General features: G+C 42.4%; 1 protein-coding gene across 3 annotated transcripts in view; it reads left to right on the top strand.

Annotated features, from left to right (window-relative positions):
- LOC129209288 (BEN domain-containing protein 5) overlaps positions 1-19971 on the top strand; it is a 952643-nt gene that overhangs the window by 502889 nt on the left and 429783 nt on the right. For 2 of the 3 annotated variants that reach the window (XM_054833488.1, XM_054833496.1), the window contains exon 6: positions 4952-4991. In XM_054833488.1, the coding sequence (XP_054689463.1) occupies positions 4952-4991 (40 nt within the window). The remainder of the gene's footprint in view (positions 1-4951; positions 4992-19971) is intronic. The other variant, XM_054833489.1, reaches the window with a different exon arrangement.

Raw genomic sequence — 19971 nt, 5'->3', positions numbered from 1 at the left:
TTTAGGAAGACAAAGTCCTCCTGTGGTCCCAGAGAGTCAATTCCAGCGTTGTGCGGGCGGACTGTGGCCGGAGATGTTAGTGAGATGGGCAGCCTGCCTCTGGGTTCGTAGCTGCAGAAAATACCGCCTGCAGGGCGAAGGCAGTGAAATGGCACAAACCCAACGAGAACGTTCTAAAGCTGAAGTTGATCTGAGCTCTGGGCTTACGAGTTTTATATGGAGGCTCTGAGCAAAGCAGGTATAGATGTCCTTGCGGTCTAAGGAAACCCCGGGCCAGAGCACCGCCGTCTCCTGGGACGTGGGTGTGCGGGACTGCTGACGGAGCTCCCAGCACAGCAGCCGCGTGTGTGCGATACCTGGGCGGCTGGCTGCCACCTCCAGCTCTGCCTGCCAGCTCTGCTGGGCATTGGAGGCTAGGAGATGATGTGCTGGGATGTAAGGCAGAGGTAAGGGTATCTTTTGGATCCTGGCTGGAGGAGGAGAGGAGGAGTAGGAAGATGACTTTATAATTGCTTTTTTTTATCACCCTTTCTGACTATATTGACTTTATACTTGACACAGCTTTGGCTGGCAAGTGAGGCCCAGATACATTCAGAATTAGATATGACTAGGCTCATTCTTACATGAGAAGAAAATCATCGGTTGCTACAGAAACAGCTCCGTATCAGTCTCATGGGGCATCTTTGCATCTGGCTTTTTTTCCTTCTCTTTTGCTAATCTGTAGATAAGAGTCAAAGCAAGTGCAGCACATCCCACATCTATATAAAAGGTTGGAGGAACTCTGCAGAGAGCAAAGTGTGAAAGAACATCTCGTAGATAAGCTAAACTTAAATGAATGAGTTAATTTACGCCCCCCCTTTTTTTTTTCTAGTTTTGCAACTCTCACTGAGTTAATTGAGGTGAAAATTAAATTACACCAGTCAGCAAATATTTTAAAGACCACTAACATCAAGGAAGAGAAAGGAGGTATTCAGAAAGGGAGTCACTAAGAAAAATTTATGAAATGATCCAAGGGGTGAGTTAGAATCTGTGTCGAGAAAATTGCATACAGCAATGGAATAATAATCCAGACTCACTTTCAGGCAAGTTGTTTAACTTGATAAATTAAGGAATTAGTTAAAAATAAGTGTATATTATGGGTGAACAGGGACCATTCTGCACACTTCAGACCAGCTCACCAGCGAGGTTTTTCAACTGGTTTTCTAAAATGTAATGAATTCTTGATGCTTAGTAGATTAATATTTATTGAGTGAATCAATGCTTAATTTATTAAAAATTTGCCTTCCTTGTATGTTAATATGATTTATTACTCATCAGTGCTTATTGCATTAATTAAAGATTGTGTTAATTTTGTGGAAGTGCAGACGAGCTGCTGCAGGTTTGCTGCAGAGCCCCGATGCGCTGTCGGGACTGTGCCTCTGGGCGATACCATCCACCGACAACTGGACGAGGTGGGAAGCCGCTATGAATCACCAACGGCCTCTTCCTGCCTTTGGGCTTTCAGATAGCAGCAAAGTGAAAATGAGGATGCTGCCCCTTAAGGGTAGGACAGGATTATAGCAATAGAGATACTGTGGCGATACAGGGGATCTTGCTGTTTGCCGCCTGTAAGTTATGGCTGATGCCGTGGAAATCTCTTTAGTGTTTCTCATGGAATGCCTTTTTGTCAGCACAGGTGAAATCCAGCCTTCGCGATATGGGAAGCTGTCACCTCGCCCCAGACCAGGGACGAGAGTCATTACATTTCAGTGCACAGGTTGTAAGTAGTTCTTGGGACAGGAGGTTGCCTGAAGATTGGGATAGTCCCAAGCATCCTCTGCAGGGGCAGGTGTTTGAGAAGTGGAAGATTACTAAAGGCAGAACAAAAAAAGCCAGACATCTTGTGAGATGAGTCTTTCAAGAAATCTGTCAAAACAGGGAGAGGGTGATCATGCTGGAGGGGGGCAACAGATGCAATTTGCATCTTTCAGCACTGGAGGGAGAAGCAAATATATAAAGCCCCACAGCCATGATACTTCTGATGCAATTATTTTATTAATCTTTGTGACACTTGTAATGTCTCTCTCTTTAAATTCGAATTCTGCTGCTTTTATAGCCACTCATAAGTGTGTCTGTGTGGTTTTTTCTTTAAAAAACCCATCTGGTTACTAGACTGCTTGCATCCAGCTGAGCCCTGGAAACGGCAGAGAGCTAGCCCCTGAGATCTGAGAGCAGGCTTGAATTTCTGGAAAGTGATTGGATCCATAATTAGTGCGGGTTTGCATGTTTAAATGCACGATTCTGGAATGCACTTTGCTGTTTCCTCCTCTCCAGGGCTTGGGTGAGTGTCCACAGACTTCCCTTGCTGAGCTAAATTAGAGAAATGTCTTCAAGGTCTGCTGAAGGTCAGAGCAGAGGAATTTTTTTCTCTCTCAGTGCACGGGTAAGGCAGCAACCACCGCGCTCCAGCCCGGAGCGTTTGGGTGGACCCAGTGCCAAGAACCTGGTGGCATTTCAAATCCCTTGCAGCGTTGGGTGTCAGATGCAAAAGATCAGTGCTGCTCCGCTTGAAGTCCGAGAAATAACTTGTGCTTAAAGTTCAATACCTATACAAGGATTTGCTGGATCTGGAGTTAATTTGGTTTTTTCCAAGGCCAGCTTGAAGGCAGCGTCCAAACAGGAAAAAAAGTTACAAAATGAACATTTGACTTGTAACAGTGTCATTTTATTTCCCCTTTTATTTAGTCTATTCTATATGCTTTTGTTTTCCTGCAGTATCAAGTTAAGCTTATTTAGGTTTTTATTTAATGTTTATTTTTACCCTAGTTAATAGACTCACGTCAGGACCAGAGGCTACACGCCTTTCTGTCTGTTCCAAATCTCTACATTTTGCAACCTTCTTTCACGCAGGAGATTTATATTCCACCTTTTTCCCCCAGCAGAGAAGCTTTCACAGAGTATAGGCTTTGGCTATACATTTTCTGCTCTAGCTGTTCATTAGATACACAGGATTTGGAGTTCCAGTTGTGCTGAGAAATGTAAGCAAAGCTTCTGGCCCAGTGGGTGCTAAGCCCTGGCATTTCATAGTTTTGTATATATGAATCAGGCTTAAGGCACAGGATCTATATAAAATTTAGCTCGTTAGGAGCCGTTTTATCTTACAGCTCCCGCTGGGGAGGTGGGTCCCTTGCTTACGCTATTGCTTACTTTGCTTTATCGCTCCCTGGGAAAGGAGCGCGGGGTGAGCAGACCCCAGGAGAGCAGCGACAGCATTTCCTTACGGGTCTTGTGGAGGGGACACAAGGCAGCAGCAGGGCCCTCTGCTCCCTTTTCCAGTTACCCTGGCACACCTGGAAAAAGGCTCGGCATAGGCTGGCCTTAGTATTTGATATGAAAGCAAATGATATCAAGCACACCACTAAGGTCATACTCAGAAGGACTAGTCGGAGTTAAGAGAACGAGGAGTACCTACGAAAGCAGACAGGAATGGACTTCTCACAAATATGATTTGTGTTGTACAAGAGTTAAGGGACTGAAGGGCGGGAAGGTTTCAGAAAATGTGTTTTTCCAGCCTGACACCCCACTCGGCTTCCCAGCAGGCCACATCCGCTGTTGGGCATATAGCTCAAGTATATTCAGTGGATGACCAACTGTGTCCATACACTTTAGCCAGTGAAGCTTTATTTATAGAGAAACGATAGGTTTGGAAAGGAGTTTCATCAGTCATAATTTCCAAGGAAGAGTGTTCACAGTAAGGAATACCAAGTCAATGTTTCCTCCTCAAGGACTTTCAGCTGTCACCCAGGGAATGCAGTGAATGCAGTGATGAGAATTAGATTAGAAAAAGATCAATAGGGCTGACAATAAATGAAAGTAACACAGACATTATTGAGCAAATTAGAAGAGAGAAATTAAGCTGGACAGTAAATCTTCAATGCCAGCTAGACACACTAATGTTGGGCAAAGTTAGGGAGAAGACAGTAAGTTAGAAATTGCTATGACGAAGAGGCAGTAACTGCCTGAGAGATGGGGAAAGCCCTGCTGTTGATGAAAAGCTCTCAGCTCACAGAAAGGTTGCAAAGGATGATAATGGTCCAGGAGCACAGGGATTTCAGTGGTGGGCCACAGAGAGGCAATGGTGGGTCACCTAAGGCTGGGAACATGGAACAGGCAACAGCCTTGGCTACATGTTACAGGGGAAAGGGAACCTCAGACACCGCCCACCATCACCAAGACATCAGTGGGATAGCTAGTTCCAGGAAAAAAAAAAATTCCTAACCTTCTCGTAGTACAGGTTGACTTGCCCTGTGAAGGTTTGCAGCCCTTCCAGAAACCACTCTTCTGTTTAAACTTGATTATTTGCCATAATAACTGCCTGTATTTTTTTGCTATCTGTACAAATATCCAGTGATGATCAAGTCTGGCAAGCTTTTGGTGTGAGGGATATCTGGTGGCAATGAGATCCATGGGCTGACTGTGCTCAGCATGAAAAGAAGCTTTCCTTTTATCAGTCTTGAGTTTGTCTAGATCCTCTTACATGTCTTTGAAAGGTTCACCCCAAGGCGATATAATTGTGTTTGATCACATACAGGCTATGAGTCAGTGATTGATATGAATAAAGAACTTAGAGTTTCTTGTCTTGGTTCCTTGTCTACTTCCCTGTGGAATCAGAAATCACTTTTATAAATATATCGGTCCATCTGTGCTTCTAGCTATCCATTTCAAGTATATGTTCCAAAAAAGAAATAGTAAAACTTTATAAGTGCAAATAAAAACACATTAAAAGGACTGAGCAAGGGGTTTTTTTTCTTCCTCATAAAGTACATGTGGATCCCATCCAAAAGAGTTACTGTAAGCCATGTAGCTTGTAATTAATTCTGCTATAAATGTCAGAACACTTACTTTGCAGGTCTAAGCTGACCCACTAAAATTAGTCCCCTTTTAACAATTCCTTCTATAATTTGTTTTTCAGCAGAAACGGCAGCTTGACCTCCTGACAATAACCAGCCCTGGTAAGTGAGCTCAGCCGCACAGCTCTCCTCTTCTCTTTTTTCTTTTCTTTTCTTAAAGAGATGGTTGTCTAATGTGTTTTTTCCCCCATCTCTGACATGCAAAATGAAAAACACTGTTCCCCAGAAAATCTTTCACGTAATAACAAGTGACAGCTATATTGTGCTCGGCAAAGCCCCGGGCAGTTATCCGTTCACAGAGCTGCCTCTTCAGACCTTTACTCTATGAATTTGAGTGCTGATATTTCTTTAAGCCTCCTGGGGTTACAGTTAGCAGTATGTCTGCAGGGCAGATGCCCGGGAATTCACAATGTGTGTTCAAGTATCACAGAAATGCAAGTTTGACTTTCCTTGGTGGCAAATGTGAGTAGTTCGGGAAGTAAGGAGATGGTGGCCCTCTGTGCGTGCGGTGAGAGACAGGAGGTCTAGGCTTAGGTCTGGAGAACCTCAAAGTAGGTCAGAAAATATTTAGGTAAAATGAAAATGCTGTAAATGATCTGCTTTGTAATGGCTTTTGTCATTTGCATATTGAGGAGATAAACCAAAATGTGTTATACTGGGAAAGTGTTGGACTCTTTGGCATAGTGAGTTTTGAAGGTCTCAGCACCAAGACTGACACGCAGGTCATTTGAATAGTGCTCCTCTTTGATCTCAGCTCTTAAGGCTGGGTGGCTTTTAATTTATTGCTACTTTCTCTGGCTCAGTTTCTTTCCATTAGCTGCTACAGAAGTTTGCTGCCCACGAGGTTCAGATGTACACCGTGCTTGAATGGTGCTACCTATTGGTTAACTTTTTCAAATTTTCAAATGTACGTACGTATTAAGCTTTCAGTTTGGCTTTAACCGGGACTAATGAGTTCTGGCTTTAACTGGGAATAATGTGTTAGCGAAATGAACAGGTGTTATGGGAAGTGAACAAAATGTGACACACATTTGCTTGGATAACAATTTTGCGTCAATAATTGTTCTGACACTCTGAATGTAGATATCATCTGTGACATGGTTTCTCCTTCACTAACCTTGTTAAAATAATAAGAATTAAAATAAGGAGGAGGAACACTTTGTCGGGACAGATGTTTGAGGCTATTGGCAATTGCATCACATTTTTGCATGTTCACTTTTCATGCAGTTTGCAATTATGTTAATGTATGCTCAGGGCACTTGCTGATAAAAGCAACAATACAGTGTGTTACAGCCATTGTCACTATTCTGACTGTAACTTCAAGGACAAACATGGCACGTTTTTCATTTTTTGTATCTCCAGCATTCCCTATTTCTAGGGGAAAAAGAAGAAAAGATCTCTGAAGGTCTTAATTGTAATAAACACTCAGATCTTGGATAAGGGCACCAAAGTCCACAGACTTTTCTTTAATAAGAGAAAAAGAGGATTGGGGACCAGAAAAACTTAATATGGGACTTTTCTGTAAAAAGAATTTATGATACTTTCCTCATATCCTGGGCTGCATCAAAAGAAGTGTGACCAGCAGGTCGAGGGAGGTGATCCTGCCCCTCTACTCCACTCTCCTGAGACCCCACCTGCAGTACTGCATCCAGGTCTGGGGTTCCCAACATAAGAAGGACATGGACCTTTTGGAGAGAGTCCAGAGGAGGCCATGAAGATGATCAGAGGGCTGGAGCACCTCTCTTGTGAAGACAGGCTGAGAGAGTTGGGGTTCTTCAGCCTGGAGAAGAGAAGGCTCCGGGGAGACCTTAGAGCAGCCTTCCAGTACCTGAAGGAGTCTACAAGAAAGCTGGAGAGGGACTGTTTACAAGGGCATGGAGTGACAGGACAAGGGGTAATGGCTTTAAACTAAAAGAGGGTAGATTTAGATGAGATATTAGGAAGAAATTCTTTACTGTGAGGGTGGTGAGGCACTGGCACAGGTTGCCCAGAGAAGCTGTGGATGCCCCATCCCTGGAAGTGTTCAGGGCCAGGCTGGATGGGGCTTTGGGCAACCTGGTCTAGTGGAGGGTGTCCCAGCCCACGGCAGAGGGGTTGGAACTAGATGATCTTTGAGGTCCCTTCCAACCCAAACCATTCTGTGATTCTAGAATTTCAGATACAGTATTCAATGGAACAATGAAAGGGTTGACTAAGTTGAGTGTGTGCATAGATGTGATCACGGCAAGTACCTGTCGCTTCAGATCTCTCAATTTAATACAGCAATCTACTAAATCAACACAGCAATTAGTTGGAAGGATCAAAATAGCTAAATACTAAACCAGCTTTCAATAACTGCGTAGGTAGAGATACTGCACTAAAAGGGCAGAAAAAAGTCTCTCCATAACATGAATTTTTTTCTGAAATACAAGTTTTACCCTTTGATATTTAGCCAGAAATCTACAATAATTGGCTGTGTAGGAAAAAATTTAATATTTGTGCCATGATTATGTAATTGAATGCCTAAAATTTTGCTTTCAATAAAGGCATTTTCAAAAGAAGCCTGATGCTGGATCAGGCCAAACTTACCTAAGAACCTAAAGCTGAGATTTTTCAAAGAGGCTGAAAAAGTTAGGCACTTAATTCCTGGTAGGATTGGAAAATGTCAAACTGTGGATTAAAGGGTCTAGTTTGGGCCCTACAAATACAAAAATAAAATAAAATAAATCATAGTCTTGAGGTTTTTGTCTATCTTCAGAGACTGCAACTTTTTAACATTTCATTCTTTGAGTCCTATCTCTAAGATCTGACATCAACAACTTGCTTTTACCAAGTCCCGGTATTGCTTATGATGGCTGAGATCAGACATAATCACTGTCATGCCTTAATTTACTGATTCAAATTAGGGAGTGGGCTATTTATTTGCAGCTGTTAATCCTTTGGGACTTGTTCCTGTTCTCCACCTTGCCGCAGGCAGCCAGCCTTCATTTGTGATGGAGGTCACTCAGCCTTATTTATAGTATGAAAGTCCTCCGTGTCTCACAAGCAGCGTCAGCCACCGAAGCCTTACTGCTTAATTGTAAGACTAGACAAAGGACTTCAAAACCAAAGGTGACCTCTATGGTTTGCGCTTCTGTCATGACGAATATCATCTTTCTTTTGTGTGTGTGTGCGTGTGAAATTCCCGAACCAGTTTTTGTACATTTAGTTAAGAATCGCTTGGTGACCCCGTGCAGGTATTACAACAGCTCTTTTCCACGTGCCACAAAAAAAGTAGTGTCGTCAATAGCAATTAAAGGGTGTCGAGACACAAATGCCAAAGCATTCAAAAGAGAGTTTGTGGGATCACAGGGACCTTAACATAACCTCATGGCAGTTGTGCTGTTGTCCATGGCCATGGTTGTTGCATGATTGCCTAGGACTTCACCGATGGGTATGAAGCGGTGCTCGTTCCTCATGCCATGAATCCCCACCCTGCCCACGCTGTGCCAAGCCCGCGCTGCGAGGGCGACCCGCTGCTGCCTCTTGCCTTACTCCAGGTGGCTTCCAGACGTGTGCGCGGCTCTGAAAAACCTGGCCGAACGGGTGCTTGACTTAAAAGCACATTTGTATGTTAAACTGAACAGGTATAGATCATTAATCTGTAACCTGGACTTAGAGCACTCTGGAAAAAACTGGGGGGGAAAAAAAGGAAGAAATGCAGAGGGTGAGAGCTGCAGCTCCAGCTGCACATTTTGCGTGCAACGTGCAGAGCTGACCCGTTCCAGCGCCTCTAAGAAAATGGCTATGGAAAGCTTCACGATGTGCCCCAAACTGGAGGAAGTCATTGCTTTGCTGCGGGTCTTCAGAAACAGCCAGACACAAATGATGCATAAGCTGGGAGCGAGCCAGACTCCCTCACGCTCAAATATATTCCTTTGAAGTAACTGACACCCATGTAAAACGTGGAGGGGAGCTCACTGCTCCGCCGTAGTGCCGAGTAGCTGGAGGAATGTTAAGTTAAATTTATCAATGCTCTCGCCACACTCTTTCTTCTTGCCCCTTGACATGTGAGTTACAATTAGACTGTAACGCGCCGTACGGTTCAGGGTGCCAGAGTCAGAGCTGATGTGCGCAGTGGGGTGGGGGAAAGATGTTAAAAATTCATTAGTAGCTGGCAGGGACGTGCTGGCAGGGAGTGGGACATAATGAGGTTTAAGATTTGGTAATTTAAATTTTCTTTAAACTTAGTTTTACCTCTGAATTTGATCCAAAACATTTCCTTAATACTTCTTCTAGTTGACTTTGGGTTTTAGGATGAAATCTTCAGGTGGTTTAATTTGGCCTCGCTGCACAAAGGAGCTGAGGATCTGACCTTAATTTCTACATGATCATGTTCTCATAACGCTTTGAACATGCACACACAATCACACCACATTTTGTGGTAACCACTCCATAGCTGCAAAGAAGATATCCCTGTTTCCATAGTTTTTCCATGGAGACAAAGCTTTTTGCATCTCCTGTGTTTACAATAATAATACAGCTTTCCAATTCCTCTTCTCAGTAAGGTAAGTTCATCTCCCACTGAAGTATTTTTTAATTATTGATACCATAAATGGAAGTGTGTTGGAAACTATTGGCTTTGAAAATAGCTAACATGTGATATTATCCAAGAACCATCAGGAAAATTCTTTTGAAATTCTCTTTGATTCAGCTGTCCTCAGGGCTTTATCCTTCTCTACCAGTCTCTCTACTGCCAATTTAAAATAACATTCTCTTGAAATCAGTGCAATGTCAGGAGAAATCCATCAGCACCGTAGGTGCGTGTTTCCCAGATGTATATAAACCTACTACATTTGGCAGCAGTAAATTGATTGCATTTAAAAAACCTGGGGTAGTTGAATATTCCATAGTCCCCAGCCTGGCTACAGCGTGGAATATAAAGTGTTTTAAGTTTCTTTCAGCTCTGTTTTAGGTGAAATAAAGTAACAGCTGACTCCATAATTCCTTCCTTTTGATTTACACAGATTTTCCTCTGACCGCATTAGAGGTTTACATGCAGGGACAGAGTAAGATATTCCTAATCTCTGTGGAGCACCATTGAGATTTGATCAGAAATGTTAATGACTTTGTGGGTGCCTCCGCCTAATATTCAAGCTCTTACACTTTTAAATGGGGGAAAAAAGCTTGATTTTAGAAGTATTTATCAGACTGATCTATGTGGTGAAATATTCTCTCCCTCTTTAATATCATCAGTGCTTCATGCTCTAAAAATGTCTCCATTTCATTAATTTGTGATACACTGCTACACTGAATTCTTTTAAGGTGGCTTTAGTTTCTGCCATACATATTTTACTGCTTTGAATTATAGATATAGGACTGTTGCCTAGTTAATTTCCTCTGGTTAGGAAAATATATTTTTACTCTTCTGGCATTGCATAAAGTGATATGTGGGATTTGCTATATTTTTTAGCTGATTAAGTTTTGCGTTTCTACATATTACTGCTTATGAGACCTCAAGTAAAACTACATAAAGGAAGGAGAAGTTTTATAGTATATTCGAAAGTTTCATTTAACTATAAATTCCACCACTAAGCCCCTCTGCAAGACTTTTCCATTACCTTCCTGGATAGTCTGGCTATCTATTTCTTTCTAATTGAAGCATGAAAATAATATGAACTCGAAGTCATGAAGCTATAAGACAGGTATTAGTAAAAATGATACAGAGTAATAAAACGTGACAGAAAGTTGTTTGCTGCTAAAACTCGGGTACTATTTTTGCTCGTCCTTATTAATTAATAGTACATTGATTTTGGTCTGTGTCAAGGGATAGCATCTGAGTTTTTAAATGGCCCAACATAATTACCGTTCATGTTTGTTAGTGAAGCTTCACATGCTGTTTTATTCAGAAGGGTGGTGGAGAAAAGAAATTACTTACCTTTCCAGTAATAACTGAGTCTTTTAATGCTCAGTGATGGATAGGAGTGAAACCATTTCTCATATCACTAAGACACTGGGTGTTAATCCACCCGTTTGCCCACAATAATGTAAAATAACTTGGGAGAACAGCACCTCGTTGCTCAGCAAGGCAACAGACCCCACATGGTTTGTTTGAACCCACAGCACAAGAATTTCTTTACCATAGAAAGAAAATACATATGCTGAAGTCTCGGCTCAAAGGGAAGTTCCAGTGTTGTCAGTCTTAGCTGAACCCTAAAACTACAGATGAAGTTTGTTCTAGACTTGATGAAACTTTAGCAAGTTGAAATACTACCAGAGATCAGAGAGAAAACATGGACTTTTTTTTTTTTTGGCATGTGTGTATGTGCCATTAGGTTGGTTTCAGCTGTCCTGAGGCTAATTAGGAAATTTGACTGTATCCAATTCCTCACCTTCGTTGTATCTGAAGAGCTGTAAGAATTTCCATTTGCTGTGATAAGGAGAAGTAATATTGTTGCTTGTAATTACTTATTCGTGCAGATCAGTACCTTCCTAATTCTTACTTATACCTCTCCATTTGCCGGAATAAGGGCTGCAGAGGTGCTACATACTCACTGACCGGTGTTGCTATTCCCACCGACTTTTCTCTGTGCAGTCTTTGCGCACAACGTGTTCCAAGAGAATAAGTCCCCCCGGATCTTTCTGCCTGTCCCCTGACCTCTCCCCACCTGTCTCCCCAAACACCATCTATATCCATCTCAAATATCACAGTTTTGAGATCTATTGAAATGACACTTGTTTTGATCCAGTAATGAAAACAGACTTTTTTTTTTTTCCATTAGTTGCAAAATATTTACTTTTAGTAAGGCTGTTTTATCCCCACCTTTGCATTTTAAAAAAATGACCTTTTTTTGGATATATGTAGAATAAGTGATATTTGCGAAGTCAAAATAAGACTGCAGAGAAGATATTCTAAAGGCTAATCCATTACTTTTGAAGAAAAATATCAAGCTTTTCTACAATACCTGATTATTATTCTGGGTCACCATGATGTTTCCATGCACCTTGGCATGTCCCTTTAATTGGATCCTTACATAGGAAGGTCCGGCATAGTTGCATTGAAAGCTGACATTTCTAACTAACTGACCTTTTCAGGCCCAGTGATACTCCTATAATGATTATCCTCTAGCATTGTTTGGACACAATACCACATACTTCACAGCACATAAAGAATATGTTCTTTGAGAACTATTCAAAATGCCCAATCTCAAGTTAGCAAAATGAGAAAATTGGGTGCAAACATTCATCAGAGTGTTATTGTGCAGGTATCGATTTGAATGCCCTTTCATTTCTCTGGGAAAAAGTGTTGTATTATAGAGCTCTAAATTAACTTCTGTTCTGGTTTTTTTTTTCCCAGTAAGTATAAAAAGGTCAAATTCATTCATAAGGCTGAATAGATTTGCAGGATATAAGCAATAAGATAGCAATCAACCTTCAAATAACCTTTAAAGAGACAGTATCTTTTCTTATGAACAGTAATTGATCTGCTCATTAAGTCACTGCGTACTCTTTGGGGCTCACCTAGGCAAAAATGTATAAGACCGTGACGAAAGGATGTCAGCTAGAACAAAACAGGAATAAATCCTCATGTGGAAATATAAATATTTTACAGGTTTTGAGGGGTGTAAAGTAGATGAAAGGATTGACATTGCGATGTGAATTCCTTGACGTGACTGTTACAAGGCTGAGTGAAAAAGACACAGAAAAGACCTCAAAGTGTGAATTTGGTATTAGTGGGGACGACGACGATAGCATGTTCATACACGCCTGAAACCTGAATACATCTTCAACTTCCCCTCTGAATTTAGTGGCTAGCGCGGGAGGGTCACCCTTGCAGTTTGCCTCCGATCAGCGTACGTGTGGAAGGGTGTACCTACAGGGGACTCGTGCAAGGCAGCCTGCTACGCATCGCGTCTGGCTTGCCACTGCGTACTGCAGCCCCTCTTTTAAGAAACATCCGGATTGTCAAGTAATGGCTTGCTCTGCGCCACCAGTGCTTTTTGGATGTATGGCGGGGTGCGATCGTCTCTGCCTACGCAGAAATAAAACCTGCGTCCAGCTTGTTGCAGCGCTGATTCCCCGACTGCAGCCTGCTGTAACCTTCACGCGGTGCTGGGCTGTGTCTCTGCAGCTCCTCTTGTGTAAGCGAGAGCGGTTAAAGGGCTGCTGGAAATTTTTTTTCAAGGAAGCACTATTTAGCCAGAGAGTGGCTTAAAGAACTGGGATTGTCGATTTAAGATACCAGTCGGAAGATTAGTGTTCTGTCCATGTCCATATTTCATTTCTGCATGTAAATCCATGTTATGTTTTTAGTATTATTTTTATGAATTGCACATACGCTGAGGACTATCTGTGCATAATTGATTACAAGGAGTTGTCTTGGTTTTTATCTTTGATCAGAATTTTCAGAAGCAGCAAGTATCCCAGGTGACGAGGCTTTTTATGCTGTAAATGTTTGCACATAATGCTTTCTGTTTTACTTCACAACGTGCAGAATGAGCGTTTGGCTCATTTAGAGAGAGTGAAAACGAGCAATTCTGTGCACAGGTGTATTGTGCTCCTTCTCTTTTTGCCTAAGCTTGAGGAAAACTTAAAATAATATCTTTTTCTTTTGTCAGTGAAACCCCACCCTTTCTTGAGTATCAGATTTTTTTAGAGAATGGAAAGCTTTCTTCCATTTTAATGAAATTTTAATTTGCAAGGGCATCTCTATTGAAACAGTCTCTTCACTTAGGAATATTTTTTTTGTTTGTTTAATTACCGAGTGACTTGAACAAGTGAACTCACTTGCCGAGTGACCTGAGCAAGACTTAGTGAAAATCAGTGTATTAAATATCTAGAAGACAGCAGAGGATTATATTGACACTACAAAATGGAGTACGGTGTGGAAATGCATGAGCTAGCAGAGACCTGAATAGCAGAGCTACGCACCTCGCAGCAGACTCACCAGCGTGGCTCCAGATGCCGACAAGCCGTGTTATCTGCGTGCTCTGCCTGAGAGAAACAACCCCTAAATTCATTTATTTATCTATTTATTTATTTACTGGCTTCAGAACGCTGTCATTCCAGTGCTGCTGAATTGCACCTGGACCTGAACCTTTGCTTGTGAGTGTTTGTGGGGGTTTTTTTGACCTAGCCGGGCACATGAGAGCTAACTGTGCTTCGTTCCTGGTTTAGTAGCACCCGTGGATCCCCGTCACTGGATGCACAGGGTGACACCAAGCTGCCCCTGAATAGTTGGTGACTTAAATAGATAAAGCAAGGGGCAGTGGGCAGGAAACATGGAAAAAAAGAATGTCAAAAATAAAAGATTATTTTAATAGAGCTGCATTTTATTTTTGAGAAGCTGCCCACTACTGTCTTCGTCACCTTCTAGACTCCTGAGCCTCTTTGCTGCCCCTTCCCCCCAGTCTCTGCTGTAACAGATAATGGCAAAACAGTGATGATTATGCAGCTACAGTGGATGGGACTGAGGAAGAGCGGAGCTGGAACCACACAAAAGACTTTCCCTTAGCTCATTTGTTTCTAAGAATTGCCAGTGGGTTCATTTTTTTTCGTATGCAGAACATTTTCTGTTAAAGCAGTCAGCCAAGGTCACTGGGAAACCCACAAGAAAGCACAACCTGGAGCCTCTATTATTATTTTGAGCTTGTAACTTGAAGGCACAAAGGAATTTTTAGGAGAGATTTGAATGGGGAAGGTGTGATGGTTTTGTGAATTCAGACTGAAAGTGCAGGATAACCCACGGTGGAAGAGTGACTTGTTCATCACGCAGCTCAGTACAGTATAGGAGGGAGTTATCTGAGATGCTGCTAAATGAGATAACACGAGCACTGTTAGGCGGTAGTATCACCGCAGTGTCCTTAAACAGCAGGTTCAAGGAAGGTGAAATACTGTTTTAACACCACGAGCTGCCTCTGATGTTGCGGCTAGCTGTGGTATCTGTACAAGACGCTGCGCTGGACCGTGTAGATGACGTGAGTGCCAGGACAGAGAGCGGTGGCGGAGGAGCAAGGCACGGGAGGGCAAGGGACATGAGGCAGTAAGGGGTAAGGTCTGCAGCGGGGTCTGGGGAGGGCAACATAAACTGTAAAGTCATATTTGCTGGGCCACAAGAATCAAAATAAAAATAAGTTTGTTTGCAATATCTAGGAGACAGCAGGGGATTATATTATTCTTGATGTTTTTATTATATTACCTGCCCTGTTACGCAGCTGCATCCATTGTCCTTATCCTCTGGGGACTACCAGAAGGAAGAATGAGCTGTAGAGACCCTGACTTTCCTGTCCAGCCTCAGGGCAGCCTCAGCGTGGTGCTAAATCCTGCCAGGCTGCGTCGTCCCTTGGGCTAAACCCACCCGCTCGCTGTTCCTCCCAGGGACTGTGGGGGTGCAGGGCCTGTGCTTGGACGCAAAAGAAATCCTCATCTGGTCACTTAGAGCTGCTGCAAATTTGCTTTGGCGTCTGATCCAGAGCGCTTAAGTTGCCCTTTACCTGGACCAAATCCCTAATCGTTTTCAAAAATTTGACAAACCTGTCACCGAGAGCAACCTCACGCACTGCCTTAGCGTGTGATCCTGAACAGAACCCCTTCACTCCAGCGGATGGCCTTGAATTTTGTTATTCAAGCACTAAAACAGCCTTCTCTATACGAGAAAAAAATTCCAAAATGGTCTAGTTCGAGTACCCAGGGCGGCTGCGTTGGGCTCTGGGCTGCACCACCACCAGCAGCACGGCCAAGCAAGACGTTCCCATCCCTCTGCCCTCCTGCAGCCAGGCGCGGGCGGTCGCCTCTGCCACGGCGCTGGCTTTCGCGCCAGCTGCACGGACACTCGTGGCATCTCAACAAACGCCTCCCGAAGCGGGAGCCACAGTGCCGCGCGCGCTTGTGCCTAGCACAAACAGAGATGCTATATAATAGCGCTGCCGCTAATAAATATAAACCGTATAGATGTCAGGTTGCCCCGAGAATGTATTCTCCCCGCAAACCGGGCGGCTGTGCTGCGGTGTTCAGGAATTAACTGCAGGAGTATTACTCTCTTAAGGCTTTGTGTTATAGTTCTGTTTTCTTCACCTTTAACCCAACAATGGATTATGACCATACTTTCTCTTATAACTAAATGCTCTTCTGTCCTTTGACAAAACAGATTTGTGTCTTTTCATAGCTTTCTGTAGAGGGCTAATAATACACGGGAAAGCTTTACTGCCCACAGGAGACTTTGCCTGGCTGTAATAATAAGAAATGCTGTTGAAAAGTCATGATCAATGTTAATTCAGTTATTTTTCATTTTCTTTTTTTGTAATGAAATCTTCTACTTTGTGCATTTTATCCAGTGCTACCCCATGAATTGCTCGTTGGAGAGAGGGGTCATTGGTTATAAAAATGAGTTCTTGTTGTTTGTCCTCATACAAAAATAATGGCAATATTTTGAAATGATGAATTTAAGGGAGAAAAAAAAGTAGAATCTTGGATGCACAAAAGATGTAAATATTGTTTTCCAGGTTTTATGGTTCCCAGATGCCTCCTCTAATTGCATAGCTAACCCTGAGTTTATTAAGTTATTTTCCAGAGTCAAACTCATTTGTAAACACATCAGAATAAAAACTAAATTTAAAAAACCAAAACCTTTGGATTAGAATTCTGGAGTGATAAACAAACTAATTTAGAATGTATTTGCATGTAATTTACATGTGCCAAAATAGGATTGCATGTGGTTTGTAAATACAGGTCTCGAATCTATTTAACATTACAGAATAGCACAGAAGAAATTAATTGTAGCTTAAAAAAAAAAAAGGTTAAAATAATAAAAAGATGACTTAAAATGGCCTATGTTTGAATGTGATTCAACGTGCAGAAACTGGTGAGGAGAGATAAGCACGCAGAGAAAGCTGTAAATTCTAGCAGCAACATCTGTAGTAGTTAGAATACTATGTTTTATAGCAACCCCTTACCTCCCCCCACGGACGTTACTATGGCATGCTGTATATTTATTATTCACTTTCTGCAAGAGATGTTCTCCTAGCACAGCCTTAAAAATATGGGTTTTTTTCATTTCTTTTAATGTTTGGACTAGTTCAGAGATAATGCTGTCAGCTTCCCTTTGGAGCATCTTGGCCAGTTTGGCCTGCACACTTTGGCACAAGACAGCAATTTATAATTATCCTGCGTATTACAGTGGTACCCAAGGATCAGTCAGCAGGTAAATCCTCCACTTTGCTAGGCACAGTGTCCATCTGGAGAAGACGTGTTGGTCACTGGTGCCTGTGAATCTTCCAACCCGAGTAGACAAGGCAACTTTAAAGGGAGGAGAAGGTCACGCGAGCCAGCGAGCAGCGCTGGTGATGAGACTTGTAGAGGGTGCCGAAGCGGGGGGACACTGAGGGAGGGAGAGGCTTGGAGCAACGACCTCATGGACCTGGCAAGGTCTTGTCTCGTCACGAGTGTCGCAGGTGCTCGGGATGCAAGAAGATTCATGTGCTGGTTATTTCTGTTGTTGCACCTGCCAGAAGGAGGCTCTGACTGAATCCTCCACGGTTTTTCCATCCAAAGTACTGTATGTCAAGAAGCAGGATGGAGGAAACCATCTATGCCCGCTGCTTCAGAAATAGGCAGGACAGAGGGAAACATCACCAACGGAGATCTGAGGTAGGAGTGGCATCAGCCCTGACAGGTGGCAGGTCTTGCTTTGGCTACTCGGCTTCTGCTGTCATTGCTGAAATGTATTGTGGGCCTCGGGATTAGAGCAGCCGTGGTTTTGAGGGGAGAGGAAATGCCCTTTGGACAGAAAGGGACTGAGTAAATCCAAACGTAAGGACTCAACTTAGTAGTACTGAAATGCATTGCTGGAGTAATGGGGAAAGGATGCTTTATTTACTTAAAAAAAAAAAATGTAATGCATGTTTTCAGGCTTGTCTTCAAATAGCAAGGAAGATCCCGTTCTATACTCATAGCCTAGCAGCCCGCAGTTCAAAAATGGCAGCAAAGTGATCCTGCAGTACTTGGTGTAACGGCGTCTGTAGAGCTCATCGGTGTTGAATCTCACTTGCTTTCAGACTTTACTGAGAATAAGTAGAGATGTAAGGATTTCCCCTCTGAATCCTGTGATTTTTTTTTTTTTTTCTACACTGGCTTCATTTCATACATTGTCTTTACTTTTTGGACAAAGGGGAGAACAAAAAATAGGGAGAAAAACAAACTTCTTGGGGTAAGAGACAGAGCTTTGTTGTGTAGCTGCCACTCAGCATTTTCCTTGAGTACCATGGAAGAATATTTATTGTCCAGGAGGACCAGATGTTACGGACCTTTCCATAATTTTTTCAGGTCATAATACTTCTATTTCAATGTGCAGATAAATGTCTCTAAATATTTTCTTGTACTTCTTATCTTTTCATCTCTAGAAGAAATTAATTGTAGCTTTAAAAAAAGGTTTTATTTCCCATTTGGCTATGAGCCATTTTGTATATCTGCTTTAAATGATAATTATTAATTAGGATATAATCTATTTAAGTCTCTTTAGCTATCCAGTTCTTCCAAAGAAGGCAGCTGGAAACAAGAAAGATGCATCATTATATAGATGATAAATTAGCCTCTTATCCCAGGAGAAGACAGTTTCTCAACACCAAGGTTGAGATATACCAGGGGCTGAAGTGGAGGACGCTCCTGGCTTCTGTCCACTTGGTGTTTGATACATAGCGTGAGTCTACTAGGATGGCTTTTCTAATTAAAGCATTGGTAGTAGCGGAGCATCATTCCTGTAACTTCCGTTCTACCGGTTATTGTTGTCGGTGAATGGACTTGGAGGGAGGTTGGTGGTAGGTTAAGTGGTTTTAACTTGCGTTTGAAAGTGAGGAGTTAGAAAAACAACAGCAGGTGATATTAAAAAGAAAAAATTCAACAAGTCATAAAAATCTTTTGCAGATATCCCAAGTGAAGCCAATCCCTTATGTGAAGATCAGTGAAGGTGCAGCACTAGTATGCCTTGCAAAATCTGCTGACTGAATTTGCTGTTTGGGGGGTGGGTTATGTGTATGTATCTTTATACAAATGAATGGCTTCTTGACAGAAAATACGCCATGGCTACCTTTATCAGCTGAGTCCTGAAGATGAAACGTGAGGCTGGCAATTAGCACCAATGACCAGCTGTGGAAACAGCAGTTTCTGTCATTTGTTTTAATTATATTTTTGTTCAAATATTTACTTTTTTTATCTCTTATTTATTGCAAACTTTATTATCATTTTCAACAGCAAAGCAGACGCTTTGGATTAAAATTTTGTATATTGGTGTATTTAGCTCTTTCTTTATTTGCCAAGTTAAATGCAAAAAAGAGCCCTTGTTTATATGAACAGTATCTATGTGGACTTATCTATACGAACAGTTGAAAAGCTGAGCATTAGATTGCACAGCTCATCGGTCTAGCTTCAAACCTTACCCAGCAAACAGCTGAATGACTTTGGAAATCTGCAGCGTGTTCCTGAAACTTTAAATGATACCATTGTGTTGCCTGATGCAGCTTAGGGGCTCACACATCAATGGCTGGTGAAGCCAGAACATTTTCTCCCGTATTTTATCTGTAGCCATTGTTCACAGACGATCAGTTCCAGAAGGAAACACTGCGTCCGTGCCGACATTACCTCCAAAAAAACTTCCCTCACGGAAGCACGGACACCCGGTCCAGTTCAGATGTGCACGCAAACGCTGTGGAGTGAAATTACAGATACGTTTGTAATACTGCCAATAATACGGCCTGCTTTCTTTTATCGTAACTCAAACTGTCCTATGCTGTTGTGACATTGCTAAGAAACACGGAGAAGACAGACACAATTGAACTTTTGTTCTCTCCAGGACTTGGGCAGGCAGCTCAGGCAGATGGTCCATTTGGGATCCAGAGCCAGAATACTTGCACGCTCCTGATTTCCTTAAAATGTGGCTGGCAAGAGTGATGCTCATCTGTGACGGTCTTACCTTGGATGATGAAATCCAGAAAGCAAGTCACTGCTTCCAGGATTATATTTCATTACACAGAAGCTAAAAGTTCCTTAAGATAAACAGATGCACTGCCCCAAATTTCTAGGCAGTAGTATTGACCTAGCTTTTACCCCTCAGGAGTGACAGCTTGGAGTCATT

Source organism: Grus americana, chromosome 8 (assembly GCF_028858705.1).
Source record: "Grus americana isolate bGruAme1 chromosome 8, bGruAme1.mat, whole genome shotgun sequence".
Taxonomy (NCBI): Eukaryota; Metazoa; Chordata; class Aves; order Gruiformes; family Gruidae; genus Grus; species Grus americana.
This window is presented reverse-complemented; position numbering and strand designations above follow the sequence as displayed.